Source organism: Pleuronectes platessa, chromosome 5, assembly GCF_947347685.1.
Source record: "Pleuronectes platessa chromosome 5, fPlePla1.1, whole genome shotgun sequence".
NCBI lineage: Eukaryota > Metazoa > Chordata > Actinopteri > Pleuronectiformes > Pleuronectidae > Pleuronectes > Pleuronectes platessa.
The window spans coordinates 26,846,315-26,862,520 of record NC_070630.1 but is presented as its reverse complement, the minus strand read 5'-3'; the positions used below and the strand labels follow the sequence as shown (position 1 = coordinate 26,862,520).

General features: G+C 42.0%; 1 protein-coding gene across 4 annotated transcripts; it reads left to right on the top strand.

Annotated features, from left to right (window-relative positions):
* Positions 1 to 303: 303 nt before the first annotated feature.
* Positions 304 to 16,130, top strand: vwa7 (von Willebrand factor A domain containing 7). Of its 4 annotated transcripts, XM_053423133.1 has the most exons (18): positions 304 to 782; positions 2,848 to 2,966; positions 3,312 to 3,570; positions 4,008 to 4,241; positions 4,480 to 4,576; positions 6,885 to 7,019; positions 7,091 to 7,286; positions 7,721 to 7,890; positions 8,596 to 8,708; positions 8,819 to 8,935; positions 9,300 to 9,530; positions 11,920 to 12,052; positions 12,668 to 12,820; positions 12,932 to 13,024; positions 13,140 to 13,432; positions 14,322 to 14,458; positions 14,664 to 14,823; positions 14,900 to 16,130. In XM_053423133.1, the coding sequence occupies exons 3-18, from the start codon at positions 3,349 to 3,351 to the stop codon at positions 15,446 to 15,448; spliced, it is 3,033 nt and encodes a 1,010-aa protein (XP_053279108.1). In that variant the 5' UTR covers positions 304 to 782; positions 2,848 to 2,966; positions 3,312 to 3,348; the 3' UTR covers positions 15,449 to 16,130. The 4 variants fall into 4 exon arrangements, with proteins under 4 accessions (XP_053279108.1, XP_053279109.1, XP_053279107.1 ...); XM_053423134.1 differs by lacking the exon at positions 2,848 to 2,966 and having other exon boundaries at positions 14,664 to 14,700; XM_053423132.1 differs by lacking the exon at positions 2,848 to 2,966.
* Positions 16,131 to 16,206: the final 76 nt, after the last annotated feature.

Below are 16,206 nucleotides of genomic sequence, written 5' to 3'. Positions count from 1 at the left end.
TAACTTACTTCTTGTGTATTATTTCTGCTCTGGAAAATTTTATTATTTGGAATGTCGTTGAGAAACAGCCAAAGCTCAGAAACAACAGAAACCAAAGCTTGAGAATGCTCAGTTCATTTCACCACATTCAAACCCTCAAAGTTCAACACTGTCCTCTGCGTTGGCTGGCAACTGATGCCCTTCTTTGCATTGCCATTAAAAGAGTGGGTAACTAGGTAGTGAGGAAGGGGCTGTGGTGTTAGCAGTTGTGAAAAGCAGCAGTGTTTTTTTTGGTGTCATTATGAAAGCAAGAGTGATGGACACAGAAAGGGCATGGGGGGGTTGGGGTAGGCCTGAGTCAAACACCCTGGCTGATAATGTATGCAGCCCTTTTGTGGTAAATCAATGCACCATGCAATAATGGGGGGTAAGGAGGGGCAAGAGGCTGTAAGGGAGCTATGACGGGACGTCTTCTGTCTCACGGTGTGCCCCCCTCAATAGGAAACACACCCAAGACCGCGCAGTGTCAACCAGACCCTCATGCTTCTTCCATTCGTAACTTGGATGTTATTTTTCTTACTGAGGAGCCGGCCTGAGATGAGACCCCAAGGACGGACAAATGTTGAGATAACATCATTTTAATACACAAACTAGAAAGCTGTGATAGCAGACACAGCTCCTTCTGCTCACAGGTTATATAAATCTACATGTGCGGCGTTCCTGTGCACTGTAACGGAGACGTCTCTGCAAAATGCACATCTGAGCAAAGTCTAAAGAGAAGGAGTCTGACCAGATGAACTGAGGTGAGAGAGCGCTTTTAATTTGTGTAACTTCTTAGACTGTATGTGCAATTTTGTGGAAATGTTTGTAGTTGCATTTTTAATAGAAAACATTATTTAAAAAGTAAAACAATACATGCATACTCTTTATTACATTATAGCAGCATTATGAAAGAGCATTTTTGGTGCAAAACTAAGCTCTAGTTAATTTACCATTTTACTACCTTAGTAATGATGGACAAACTAAGCAAAAGATGATGCACTGTTGTTTAATGTGAACCACAACCCATGAGCTATAAAGATTGAAGGTGTTAAAAACCAAAACTTTGCTTAATAATCTGTGTACAAGTATCTAAAACTGTGTCATTCCGGCAGAATGAATGAATAAGTACTTGCACTCTCCCTTTGGGACAGCAATCAATCAATCAATCAAATTTTATTTGTATAGCCCATATTCACAAATTACAATTCATCTCAAAGGGCTTTAACAGGGTGTGACATCCTCTGTCCTTAACCCTCAGCAAGAGTAAGGAAAAACTACTAAAAACCCTTTTAACAGGGTAAAAATATGTAGAAACCTCAGAGAGAGCCACATGTGAGGGATCCCTCTCCCAGGACGGACAGAAGTGCAATAGATGCCACGTGCAGTAGAACATCATCAATAATCAAAGTCTCTAGCAGCATTTGATGAGGGTAGACATCCCGAAGGACAACCCCAACATGACATGCCAAGCAGTCCCGCTGCAAGCACAGTCCATTCTCAGCAACCATCCAGACCACGATCCACCATCCAGACCAGACGCCACTCCAGTCCTCAGTCACCGTCCACCGCCGCCCACCAGGACCCATCACAAGCCACCACCGCGGTCCTGGTCCACCGCCCGTGCCCAATGCCAACGCGACACAGGGTCCGCCACCAGCACCACGATCAGCCCACATGACTCAGAATCCGCCACACTGGATCCAACACCGCGACCCCCGGTGCGCGATCCACAAACCGCAATCCATGGTGCGGCCACAGAGGCCCTGGATCTGCGGGTGATAAAGCAAAGGGATTCCGGGGAAGGGGGATAGGGATGGAGAAGAGGAAGGAGAAGCTGGAAAGAGAAGCTCTGTGTGTCATGTGTCATAAAATAGAACAAGTAACGTTCTGGCGCACTAATTAGCTCTAACTATAAGCTTTATCAAAAAGGAAGGTTTTGAGCCTACTTTTAAACGAAAAGATGGTGACTGCCTCCCGAACTGAAAGTGGTAGATTATTCCACAGCCGAGGGGCTTGATGGCTAAAAGCTCTGGCTCCTACTCTACTTTTAGAGAATTTAGGGACGACAAGTAGGCTTGAATTCTGGGAGTGGAGTGCTCTAGCGGGTTTATAAGGTACTAACAGCTCTTTAAGGTAAAAAGGCGCCATATTATTAAGGGCCTTGAAGGTGAGGAGGAGGATTTTAAATTCTATTCTAGATTTAACTGGAAGCCAGTGTAGCGATGCTAATACTGGAGAAATGTGCTCTCTTCTCTTTGTTCTTGTCAGGACACGTGCTGCGGCATTTTGGACAAGCTGTAGAGTCTTTAACGACTTACTGCTGGAGCCTGATATTAATGAATTACAATAGTCCAGTCTCGATGTAACAAAGGCATGGACTAGTTTTTCTGCATCTTTTTGGGAAAGGACATGTCTAATTTTTGAAATATTACGCAAGTGGAAAAAAGCGGTCCTAGAAATTTGTTTTAAGTGACTATTAAAGGATAAATCAGGATCGAAGATCACTCCCAAGTTCCTGACTGTTTCATTGGAAGCAAGGGCAATGTCGTCTAGCGCAGCTATATCATTAGATAATGCATCTCTAAGGTGTTTGGGGCCAAGTATTATAACCTCTGTTTTGTCTGAGTTTAATAAGAGAAAATTGCGGGTCATCCAGGTTTTTATGTCCTTGAGACATGTTCGAAGTTTAGTTAATTGATTACTTTGTTCAGGTTTTATTGACAAATATAACTGGGTGTCATCCGCATAGCAGTGGAAATTTACCGAGTGTGTCCTGATAATGTTTCCTAGTGGAAGCACATATAATGAGAATAAAATTGGGCCGAGCACACCAATCAATTGATACGGATTGGCTGACTGGAGGCTGAGGCAGAGAGGAAGGAGCTGTTGTTTAACGGTGCTTTGTTTCGGTGTCTACCAGCACACAATGAGGGAACAAAACCAAGGTATTGTATCCGAATAAAGTGGGCAAAGAACAATAGGGGCCTCTGTACAAACATAGTTGACAAAAATGGGAGGAGGTTTTGGGGTGGGGGGGATTGTTAAGAAGTGGGTGATGACAGAAAAGGACACATGGATGAGCGGAATAGGCTGTTCAAATCAGCACAAATCTCTTCTGTACAATGGGGGACAGGTCACTTCATATTCCACTTAGTAAGAGGGAACTACTTTTCATGTTACAAAATCATGAATAAGTAAAACACTTGCCTGGAGATGTTGAGTCAACTCAGCTGAATTTGAAATGTGTGTTTGTGTTGCGACTGACTGCAAAGGCCTTCTATTTCATGCAGGTAGGATGTGACCTGCTCAGCCCATCTCCACTGCATAATGTCAATGAGCAGAATCTGGGAAGGAAGTGGGAAGCTAATGTGCTGGTTTGTTTTCGCTTACCTTCTCCTCTTGGCTTTACCATGCATGGGCTTCCTCCCCAACTTCTGGTCCCGAGTGTTAACGCTGTCCTGGGACTCACACACGCACCAATATATCACAGAGCAGGCCATCCTCAATGTCACCCTGGAGACGCTGAAGGGAAACCCTGAAGAGGAACAGGTGAGCTGTGTCAGGATGATTACTGCACATACAGTTTAGAACACATGATTGAGACCTTCTTTTGGTTTGTAGACTTCATTCAATCACATCAAATATCAGTATTGAGGTCATCACTACCATGGCCCAGAGAAAACAAGCAATTAGACCAATCACATTCAAATGGAGGCAACATCCTTGCAACACAGCCAGGTTTTCGTGACGCAGCCAAATACTTGTGACTCCCCCACATTCGCACAAAACATCAAAGTGTTTCCAGGGGACACTAAAACGTGTTGAACATTGCTGGGACACTTTAGTCTGAGCTCTCAGGGCTACCCTACATGACTGAAGTGAGCCAACATCGATGATTTCATAAGAGCTTTGAGAACTATTAAAGTTCATATATGCACCCCAACTACATCTCATTCCAAAGATTGTAACAAATGCGTACCTCCCAGACCAGACTAGGCCGTGGCTTCTGGAGAGCTTTGGGAGAGGTGGTGAAGTCCAATGCCGCCATGGACTTCCTGAGCTCCACCAGGTCTGACCCGGTGTACCACTTTGATTCAGAGCGCGTGGACAGCGCCACGCTGATGTTACGGCAGTTCTGGGCTCAGACTCTGCTCTCAGTGAGGGCCAAACAGTACCAAAGTGCCCGTCACAGCTTGGGCCAGCTATTTCACTCCCTGCAGGTACTAAGTAGCTACGAAATTAGGATAACAAAAGATGTTTATACCGCTTATATCATATAGGCTACATTACAATGGTAATGAAACCTGCATTACTTCTAGACACCAGTCAAATGTAGCATGTGAAATGTTTAAGACTTGTTTATTAACAAAGATTGGACAGGATCAAGAGAACTATGAAGGATTTTCTTTAGATATGTGCGTGAAAGGCCTCAACTCTTTTTAACATGTGTTAAACCAGGACTTCTACAGCCACAGTAACTGGGTGGAGATGGGCCGACACTCCATATACCTCCACCTGCTGCAGCCAGAGGAGCCAGTCATCCCTGTGGCTAAAGGTAACTCATATCTAGAATAGATTTGTTCCTAATGAGCATCGATTGAGGATGTTGTCTGATCTCATGATAAGTATTTGATCTCCAAGCACTAAAGGACACATTTTTACATTTGGGTTGATTTTAAGAATTATATTTAGCTAAGGAAGTTTCATAACTGAGTGAAGTGAGCCAGAAGTATTTCAGCAGCCGCCATACTAAGAGCTGTGATTCTCCTTCACAGCTTTCCATGATCTTAGGACGTTATCCATTAGGTTCAAGGAATAGTGTTCAGGAGAGGAGATTATTTTAACTTTCCTATCCCAACCAGGAATTTGTTAAGTAGGCATATCATGATGTCAATCAACTTAGATGAGTGCCTCGACAACAGTAATGTTTTATTTTTCATCCGGTTGCTTTTTATTAACTTGTAATAAGCCTAAACTGCAACACGGTAAATCGAACATCTTCATTGAAAAATATGAAAAAGCTTATTTTAATTGCTACTATGGCCCAAATCTGCAGTTTCAGCAAAAAATGTAAACGATCCGACCAGAATAACATGACTGTACGCAGTTTTATGTATCTCTAAAATCAATAGTCATCACCAGTACTTCCAGACAGGTAGTAGGGATACATTTGTTTAATAAACAATAAATAAGTCGTACAGAATTATTTTGGGGAAAATCCCAACATAAAGAAAGGTAAAAACTAGCAAAAACACTGGGAGAATCATCAAGCTGACTGAAGCAAGGACACAGGGGAGATGAACAGAACTGGAGACATCAAAAGAAGGAGAACAGATCCAAGAGACTACTTATGCAAGAGGACAGGTGCAGACAATCACAAGCACAACAAAAAGTGAACAATGATTAGACACAGGCGGAAAATTAATTGAGGTAAATATCAAAATAAAACAGGAAATCAACAAACATGAGGGACCACATGAAAGTAACAACTAAAGGAGAGACATGTAGAAGATTAAGTAGGGCAGGGTTTTCAACCAGGGGTCCGCGACCCCCTGGTGGTCCGCGACGGCATTGAAGGGGGTCCGCGAAATTCGCTTTGATATTTCAACACATTTCCAGATTACTCTTGACTATCGTGAAAAATATTTAAAATAAGAAAAATTATTTCTAAAATAATATAAAGGTGATGAGGGAAACCTTAAAACTGGCTTGGGGCTAGAAACTGCCAGTAGTTTTCCCCTGTGCATGTGTGTTAAAGGTAGATGTAGAAGAGCGGTTGAGCTAGGTAGAAAAACTCTCAGGAGGTCTTGGAGATATAATTTGTATGATGGGAATTTGTATTCTCCCAAAAAGAAGGCCCAAAAGGGCAGAATTAATAATGAAAATATTAAATAAAACAAAAGAGCGAAAAACAAATACTTTGTAAAAAGAAAAATAAATTGACATAATAGCCAAAACAATTAATTGCAATAACAGTCAACTTTACCACGTTCGCTGGTTAAGAAACAATTTCTTAGGAGAGCTCTAGACACACACACACAGCAGTACTACTCTTGCATAGGTGGGATTTGCTGCTGGTGATCATGAGGTTAAATTTAAGTAGGCCTCAATTGTTTCTGTGATATTGTATGATTATCATTTGTGACATATTCTGTATTACTTTGTCATCTTCCCTATTCAGTTGTAGCCCCAGTTTATGTTGATTGTTATTGATCACCGTTACTTAAACGTTCTCTCAACATGTCAGCTACATGTCTGTACATTTAATTCATGAACGTTATTGACGTACATATGGTTCTGAGAGGCTGTACAACTACAAACTGCATTTTAATTTAGTTTTCAATTCTTAAGCACTGAAAATCAACCGTTTTTGTTGTTTTTTACACATCTTTGTAGATTTGTTTGAGGTTTTTAAATAAAACCAACATGGAAAGCCAAATGTTAAAACTTCCTTCCATCAACATGCACGCGCGCGTGGCACACACACACACGCGCTTAGGCACATCAGTGGGCCGCGGATTACTTTCTAGTCAGAATGGTGGTCCCTGGGACAAAACCAGTCGAAAACCCCTGGCGTAGAGGGTAATAGAACAAAACAAAGGTACACCAGGGAGTCAAAAGTACCCAAAGAGTTTCTCAAGATTTCTTAGTAACGCACACAGTCCTAAAATGGGAGAATCATGAAATGTTTATATCTATATCTTGTCAGATTAACTGCAATGAAATATAGATGTTGCATACTGGATCACATCTTCACTAAGTGAATGTGACATTGAAGAAAAGACATTCCATCCATAGGTGGTAGAGGTGGTAGAGGCATGGTGGTGTTAAAGGCATGTAACCCCAACCCTGCAACCCCACAGAGGACATTCCTACCTGTATGGAGTGCTTCAGTGCCACCTGTCGAAACAACTTAATGCCAAGACTGACTAATGCACAGCAGCACTCCCAGTTGCTCACCACTGGCTACTTCAGCACTTTCCCTCCGAAACCACAAGGTATGATGGCCCAACTCTGAAGTCAAAATCATTTTCTGTATCAAGTGTTTTAACGGCTGTTAAATTTCCAGGTAAATGTAGTCATGGAGGAATTCTGGACAGTAGCCGCTATATGGGGGCTAAAGGCGGCATCAACAAAGACAGCACCTCACCTCTCTTCTCCCCTCACTATTACCTCCATGTGGAAGCTGCTGCTTTGGCGACTGAGGCCACCCAGACTGTACTGAGAGACCTCAGAGACAACGTGGGTGACAAAGCCTTCCTTCGGTAAGATTCAATAACAATAAAAACAATCAGCTGAATACTGAAGATTTAATAATTTGTTGGCCCATCCCTTCCTGAATATACCATGTTACGAATTTCAGCTGCTGAGTATATGTACTTGTGGTGGTAATTTGCATATAACCCCTCATTTGGAATTAAACAATTACACTGAATGATTGAATCAAGTTTCAAGGTATTAAATACTGGTCGAGATGCAGAATTACAAAGAGTTTATTGAACACAAACAAAGTTACAGGGTTTACTAGAGAAAGACAAATGTCTATTATGACGAGCAGGCTTTTAAACACAAGGTTTGGAACACAGCTGTCCTCAGTCACATGCCATTGATCTGTCACAACAGTCCTGCACTCTGCTGCACCGGTTCGTAGTACACAAACAATTCCATTTAATCACTATGTCTTCATATCCCTCGACAGGCTCTTCAGCGTGAAGCAGGCCCCTGCCTTGGTATTTGTTATGGACACCACAGGCAGCATGTTTGAGGAGATCACTGCTGCTCGCCTCCGGGCTCACTCCATCATCCAGAGCCGAGCCAGAAGCCCGGCGCAGACAGGCACCTTCCTACTCGTGCCCTTCCATGACCCAGGTGAAGTATGAAGTTCTTGAGTCCACAAAACACTTTGAGGGTTTCAGTGGTGAACCGCATTGCAGCCATATCCATTACGCTTGAATTAAATGGAGACCAATTTTTCAAAAACACATAAAATGCCTCCGTACTGCTCTTGTGGTGTCAAACTGTCCATAAGCCCTGACTTTCAAATTTGACTCAAAACAAAATAATTTATAACACGTTTTTATCCTAAATGTACGTTGTGATCCAAGCGGCTCCGGAGGAGGATAACATATAATGGGTGAAATTAAGTTTGTGGGTGAACTATCCCTTTAAGAACTTTCTACCATACAACTGTTATCCATGACTCACATAATGAGGACATGACAGCCCCTCAAAAGTGAAGCCAAAACATCTCGATCACCCCCTAGTTTTTCATTGCAGTGTAGGTAATAAATCTCCTTTGTTAATAAGACATGGACCAAACTAAAAGGTCAAAGTGCACATCACATAATGTTTCTAAATTCTTCTGTCATTTGGCAAAATTTTCCCAAAAGAATGAAAGAAACATGATCTTATCTTATTTTATAATCCGAATCTTGGCAAAAATAGTCGTTGTAAGGCCACTGAATTTTCGCCTTGATCAATTAATAAACCTTTAATACTTTAAAAGGTTAAATTTAACAATTATAAATTGATTCATGTTTGCTCAAAAAACGATCGAGCTAATATTTTCTTCAGCCGTAGGACCGGTGTATGAGACCGATGACCCAAACCAGTTCATGCAGCAAATGGAGAACCTGATGGCGCTGGGAGGGGGAGACGAACCAGAGATGTGTCTCTCTGCTATTCAGGTAACAGTAGAAGCTAATTCTTTTGCCCCAGGAGAAGTGATCAGGTATGAGTGATCACATGGATAGGGAGAAAGTTGCCGTAGTAATTTTAAATTTTTCTGTGTTTACAGCTGGCACTCACTCACAGTCCACCGCTGTCAGAGATCTTTGTATTCACTGATGCTTCCCCTAAAGACGCCCACTTGTTTGACGCAGTGAAGGCACTTGCACTTGACAAACAGAGCAGGGTGGGTTTTAAAGTCAAATATTATTTCCCTAAAATAAAAGCTACTCTATGTTCCGTATTGTACACATTCAGTTGAAATGATTTAGTTAGGGTTAGTTTAGTTTCTTTCAAGGTGATCAGTATACAGAAAAAAACTGGAAGGCCTACATCCAAGCACACAAGTCTGATGAGTTCAGATGTAAATAGGAAGATGTTTTCATGTTTTACAAACAGCTCAGGTTACTTCAAAGTGGAGGAAAATGGTTTAATGTAACTTGCGTCTACTGTGCATTTACTTGTGATATGAAATTGTGCCACCAAGAGGACTGGAAATCAGTCAGGTGGTATTTTTAGCACATTTCTATTCTGACCGGATATTCCCACAGGTGACATTTCTCTTAACCGAGGATCCCAACCACACACCGGAGGTCAGAGGGAGACGCAGGAGGAGGAGTAGAAGAAGGACAAAGAGGAGGATTATGCAACCTTTGTCACCCGATCGTTTCTCTCTCTACTCTTCCCTCTCCTCCGTGTCAGGAGGATTGACCATATTCACCTCCAACTTTGACATTCACAGGGTTTCCGCCATAGTGGAGGATAACACAGCTGCTGACAAGGTAGGGGAGAACGGGGTAATGTGGGACATTTTTTACATTTGCTCCCCTCTAGGCGAGTTAAATGATATATCAGTAAAATGTACACATTTCCCATTAATTCAGGATGTTTCCTAGCAATGGAAATGATCAGAATGTCTTCAGGACAAAGGGCAGTTAATATATGATTGTTTTAAAAAAAATTGGTATTGTGTCCCACTTTACCCCAGCTACAGGGTAAAGTGGTCCACTTACTTTTTCCACTTTAAAACTACCATAACAACACATGTTGTAATAGTTAAAATCCTGAAAGCTAGATTGACAACCACTAATATCGGACTAGTAACAGAATCATGGGGATTGGTCAATTAAGCACATTTATGATTATTTTGATTCTTGCACACCCTAGCTTACCTGCACATTGTTTCTCTGTCCAACTGGCAGGGACAGGGATATTGTTTTTCTCTGCGTATTCAAATGCCAGTTCACGGTACTTAACTGGAGCAAGGCCATGGAACTGGTCAGCTAGTTGTTTCAAGTGTTTGGCAAGCTCCTCCTCCATCTCATCTGTGAATATTCTCTTTACCTCAGCTACTGCACCCCAGGCTACTGATTTTACTTTCCCTTTCTCTTTTTTCTTTATGAATCTTTTGAGGGTTGTCTTATCAATATTTCTATCCCTTCCAGCTTTTCTTAAGGACTCCTTTCCTTGCATGACCTCAGCGGCTACAATCTCCATGTCTGCGAGGGGTGTTTGGCCCCAGGTTGTCTTCCTGGTGTATAACTTCTTGGCATGATGGCTTTTCTAAAATGTTTATGACATTAAAAATAAAACATATATAATGTAATATAACACTAAAATATGTTTAAGACTAAACCTAAATTGTGCTTCATGGTGGCACAGTGAGACAGTGTCCCACTTTACCCCACAGCATTTGTCCCAATTTACCCCACAGCCACCGTTTTAGAAAAAACAACATCTCTTAGCAATTCAGGCTAATCTTCAGCTAGCATCAATCACATGGTTTTATATGTTGAAAGTTCACCAACTTCCAACATATATTGGAATTCTTAAAAAGAGTCTACTAAATAAAACATATATATGTATAATATACGTTTTTGTACCTGATTCAGTTTGTTTTGACACAACAGTTGATTAAGTTCAAAGCAATAAAATTTACTTTTACATGCAAAAAAATTTTTTGGGTGAAAAAACATACTTTCCACAGCACCAGCACCAGCACCAACTTCTCCTTCATGGCAAGGGGGGAATGGGAGGGGCTTGAAAACATAATGGTCACATGACCACAAATGTGTTCCGTTGCCTAGATACAGGGGGTGTCTCGCATTACCCGATGTCCCACATTACCCCGCTCTCCCCTACAGCAGGAAGATCTTTGAATGAGGGTCATTAGATGTACTACAAGTTATGCAATTAAAATGGTCACATGGTAAGATTAAAGATTGAAAATTTAACACTTCTGACTTAGTGGGGGTCTAATTATCCTTGTCAACACAAACAACACCTTTCACATCCTGATTGTATTTTATTATAGAAATCGTGACTATAGACACGTTAAATTTAGTCTTTAAAGGGCCCACATTGTGTAAAATACATTTTCTGGGCTTTTACTGTCCATTATTACTTGAAGTGGTTCAGTAGGGATCCTCAAAGTATGAAAAAAGTCACTCCATGGACTTTTAGACCAGTCCATTCTAAGAAATATGTTATGGAGACGTCTAGTTTCGTACTTCCTCCCCCGTATGAGTCATATGGGATCACTCGTCTTTACGCCCCACCCAGCCAGTTCCAGTCCAGCCTCCGGAGCCACCACCCCAGCTCCCCGTCACCTCCACCACCACCACTCCACACCGAACGTGACATCAAGCAGACTTGTTTCTGAGCTAGGAGCTTGTTAGCTAAACTCTAGGTTACTCTGTATTGAAACTCCATACTGTAACTCGGGAGGTTACTCCTTCATTGGCCGACTGTCCTGCTAAAACTTGAACAAACATGAGGACGATGTAACTTCACGTTCAGAAATATCCTGTTGTAACCGACTCTAAATATGTAGCTGGTCTTCTATAGTTACAAACATAACAACGGGACTTTCAGCTGTGTTAACCAGAAAGAGTCAATAAGCCAGAATAAGATCAGTGATAGGCCTAGTCGTATGTCCATCAAAGTACAGTCAGCCAATCAGAGGTGGGGCTCAAGCGGCAGGCGAAAACAGCCTGTTCTGTCGGCAGCTCCAGAGAGAGTTTTTTTTTACTTTAAACCCCTGATATATCATTTTAGGGTACCAATACCTCAGATTAAATCCCAGAAAGGTGTAAAATATGGGCCCTTTAAGGTGGAAACAAGTTTTTCTCATTCAGATTTATACAGCACATCTGCATCCTTCCTCCTCAGGTGACCCTGCTCCATGTGGAGAGTGACCAGGAGCTGATGTTCGCTCATTCCTTCAGAGTTGATAGTTCATTGAAGAATGTTACCATACATGTCGTTGGCGTCCTATTTGAGTGTATCCTAACCAATCCTTCAGGTAAATGTTACACAGTTATAGTCTGCAAAATCTAGACGCAATATATATAGACACTATTGTTCAATGTCTGTCCATCCCATTCTTATGAACTACTTTATGAAATGTCCTCAAATGTGGTAGAAATATTCACTTAGATGCACTGATTAACTGAACAGATTTGGGCAGTCAAAGTCACCTGGACACAAGAACAAACTGATTTGGTGGTCAATGGTCCATGGTTAAGGTTGCTGTGACCTTAGAGGACTTAAAAACCACAACAGCTCAGAAATATTTTGAGGGAATTTCTTCAAATGTGGTTTGAGGATGAACTGATCAGAATGTAAATGTCAAAGGTTAAGGTCAATGGGACCTCACCTTTTGTCTCGTGAACACGTTATCTAAAGAATGACTTGAGAGACAAATGTCATCAAATTTGGTACAAATATTCACTTAGATGCACTGATCACCTGAGCAGATTTGGGCAGTCAAAGGTTAAGGTCACAGTGACCTCAAATGAAGTTATATAGACTGAAACTGCACTTTGTACTTGCTTAGAATAAATATTTTACAACCCAGACCTGTCTTTGCATCTGACAATGAAAAAATGCTGTTGTTCCTGTTTTAACTCCTTGTCAGGCCAAAGCCAGTCTCTGCTGAGTGAAAAAGGTTCCCTGGCAGACTTGGAGCACTTTCAGGGTCTGTACCGCATCAGCCTACTTTTTCCCATACAACAAGGCCAGTGGAAAGTCCACGCCAAGAGTGACGGACACCTCACATTCAACGTGATAGGTACAGAAAAAACATCTTAGACATTGATGAAATCCATTAATAGATTACTTCCAGTACGTTAGATACTATATAACTGAATGTAAGATTTTTGCTTTTGATCTGCACCTCCAGGTGACAGCCGTGTAGATTTCCTGTATTACTTTGCCACTGTAACCAATGAGACACACCCAGGTCTGGCCAGAGTGGAGGGTAGTCCCGTAGCAGGTAATTGTAATTGTGATTCTCAAATAATAAGTGACGTATGAGTCACAGCGCACAGTAATAACCATGCCCTGGAATGTGGCTTTCCTTTAACAAACCTGCTTTGTACTTTTCCCAGGTGTCCCTGCCTTTCTGGTGCTGGCTGTTACAGGCCTGGCTCCAGAAGAGGAAGCGTCTTTCAGTCACGTGACACTGTTGGGAGCCCAAGGGGACACCCTGCATCAGATGAAGCTGAACTCCTCCTCTTCCCCCTCTCTCTCGTCATCCTTCTCTGTGGACGAGATGGTGGGATATGTGGAGGCTGTTCCCAGAGTTCCCTTCTGTGTTCGACTCACAGGCCGAGACAGAAGAGGAGACAAGCTGGAGAGGGTTTCCACTGAGATGGTGCAGCCCACTCATGTTCAGATACAGGTACTCAACAGAGGTGCTAAAGCATTGTGATGTTAGACATAATTTAAGTATCTAATAAAAATTGTAACAAGGAGCTCAGTACACTTACTCGGTTTTAAAAAAGCTAGTGCAGAGCCTGTTCTAACGCTGCATGTATGGTATGGCCTGTTCTCTTGTTCTGTGTTCATGCTCTGGAGCTACTTCCGAATTCGTCTTTGTCATTAGTAAGTCCTCCTCAAACAATTAATTTTTTGTTTGAGTGCTGGACAATGTGTACAAGGCTTTTTATAAACAGTCTGGTGCACAGTGAAATTAGCAAATCTACCTGGTTTATCTGCAGTGAAGATTTTATATTCAATGTTTTTCATAAAATGAATCTATATTTGCTTAGTTACTGTTCACATGTGTGGTTTATATGTAAGGAATGATTTAATGTGTGGACTTCACACCTCACACATAAGATGTCAGTAGACTCTGGAGTGTTGTGCTTTTACTTTTGTAAAAACTGAAGTTGCTTAACATGAAGTGAATCTCTGAATGATGTTGTCATAACAGACAACTCCTGTGAATGTCTGTGTCATCCTGATATGGTAAAAAAAAATGATCTATCCATCCAGATATATTATTTGTCAAAGGCTGCCAGTCGCTGACCACTCCTACCTGAGAAAGTAGAACAAGTTCCATTTGGTCTTCAGAATGAAGCCACACTGCCCCCCCCCCGTACTGCTACAGAGCGCTGGTCATTAACAATACACATGCAAAGTGTGAAGCCGACAAGATGAATGGTTGCACTCCACATATGCAGGTTCCCTTCATTCTATGGAGTGTTTAACGGTCCTTTAGATCATTTTTTTGTTTTGTGGTCTGTAACCTTCCCTTTACCAAATTTCAATACAACTCTGTACCTCAGGTTTTGTCTGTCCCTCGCCTGGTACCTGGCCACAGCACAATGGTGAACTTTGAGATCCTAAACCGCGGCCCGGCTCGACTCTTCAGTCTGAGCATGGATGACGACTGTGGATATCTTCATAAGAGAGGACCTCACAGGTAGGGCAAAAATCAATAGCCAGCCGGGTCCCTCTGACTATTGCCTTTGAGGGTTGCCTTTACGTTAAGTAGGAAAGTAAAATTTAATATGGTATGCTTTATTAGAATCCTTATTACCATCATAATCATATGTGTACTGATTGAAATAAATAAAGCTTATTATAAACTATTTCTTATATAATTACTTTGAGTTTTTGTTTTTCAGGTTCCATGTTGCGGAGCAAGGGTCTTTCCACGATCAGGTGAACCTCCACACTCCTGCCACAGCTCAGGCAGGAGCCACTGTCACACTCACCCTCACTGTGCGGGCTTTCGACTCCGCAGACTCAAATTACGCTGTCACTTACTTGACTGTTGTTCCCCCGGTGAGCATTAACTGAAAAACTAAGAGGATATTGTCCACTTTCTTCATCACTCTAACACTCTCTGTTTCTCCTGTAGGATCCTGACACGTTCCCACCAACCTGCTCCACTGCAGGAGGGCAGTCCACCTGTCCTTCTATTTGCAATGAGTCCATCTGGAGTGTATCTCTGGTTGTGTCAGACAGAGGGCGCTCTGGCCTTGCTGCCCTACAACTACAGAGGGGTGAAGGCATTCTGACTTTATTTCTTAGCCCTCCAACCACCGAGGACAGTATGGGAGATACCCAGCTTGACCTCGACCAGCAGCAGTCACTCAGGGATCAGACAACCAGCGGAGACCACCACTACGAAGCCATATTGGAGAAGGGAGACTCCCCTTTGAATGTGTCTGAATGGGTCCAGGGTTCCTCTCAGCCACTGTGGGCAAGGTACACGGCCAGCTGCTGCTCTGCTCAGGCAGAGCTGCTGGTGTGGGATACTGCCGGAAACATGAAGCGTTGCAACCTAACGCCTGATCAACAGAGGCAGCAGAGAGACAGGAGCACAGAAACCAGTGGAACTGGGCGGATAAATCGGCCAGATGTCTTTTTCTTGCTCTTCGTCCTGCTGTGGTCTCCTTTGCTTTAGCGCCAATTGATTAAAACTGTTTTGCAGGTCAAACTCATCTTTGTGTTGATCACTGTATCCCGTTTTTCCAGATCAGGAGTTAACAAAAGTTCACTCAATGCAAAAAACAACAAGTGTTGTAGTGTAATTCTTAAAAAGACTCTACTAAATAAAAACAAATTAATAATTAGAATATCACTGTCAATAGCATAACTTTTGCTATTGTAACTTCTATACTCTACCAGTTTATAAGATCTGATATCACACAGAATATAATACTGCCATACAGTGATTGATTTGGACACCACTTCTTCGTCCAGGAAATAATGGGGATGTATGAATATACAGAGATGTAACGTTTTGGAGGGTTGTTCTAGATCAAAATGCAGATACTAAGAGCTGCAGAGGCGGATAAGAGACTTTAAACATTAAACCCAAAGGCGAAGCTTGATTGCGAGTCCATCAACAAAGAAAAAAAACTAGTGACTGGAGCCAAGGTCAAAAACACAGAAACTGACCTGACGAATCCTGAACTAAGCAGTCGAACTGACACAGAAGTCTGGAAGCACAGAGACTATGACTTTTATGTTTAAGTAATCCAGATCAGGGGGCAGATCCAGGATTTACCTTTTAATTTCTTTAAAGTTGCAAGATAGGGCATTTTTTTCATGATGAATAAAATCGGCTATATTTAGAGGAGCGATATTTATAAGTGTGTGCAGTTCGGTGCAGATCCAACAAAAAATCTGTTGAATTTAAATGTGGTTTCATAAGGGGAC

Excerpts from the sequence above, each read along its gene's own strand:
- vwa7 (XM_053423132.1), top strand. The coding sequence starts at position 3,349 with ATGTCAATGAGCAGAATCTGGGAAGGAAGTGGGAAGCTAATGTGCTGG. Across the intron at positions 3,571-4,007 it reads GAAACCCTGAAGAGGAACAG|ACCAGACTAGGCCGTGGCTT; the intron begins GTGAGCTGTGTC and ends CGTACCTCCCAG. Across the intron at positions 4,577-6,884 it reads AGTCATCCCTGTGGCTAAAG|AGGACATTCCTACCTGTATG; the intron begins GTAACTCATATC and ends GCAACCCCACAG.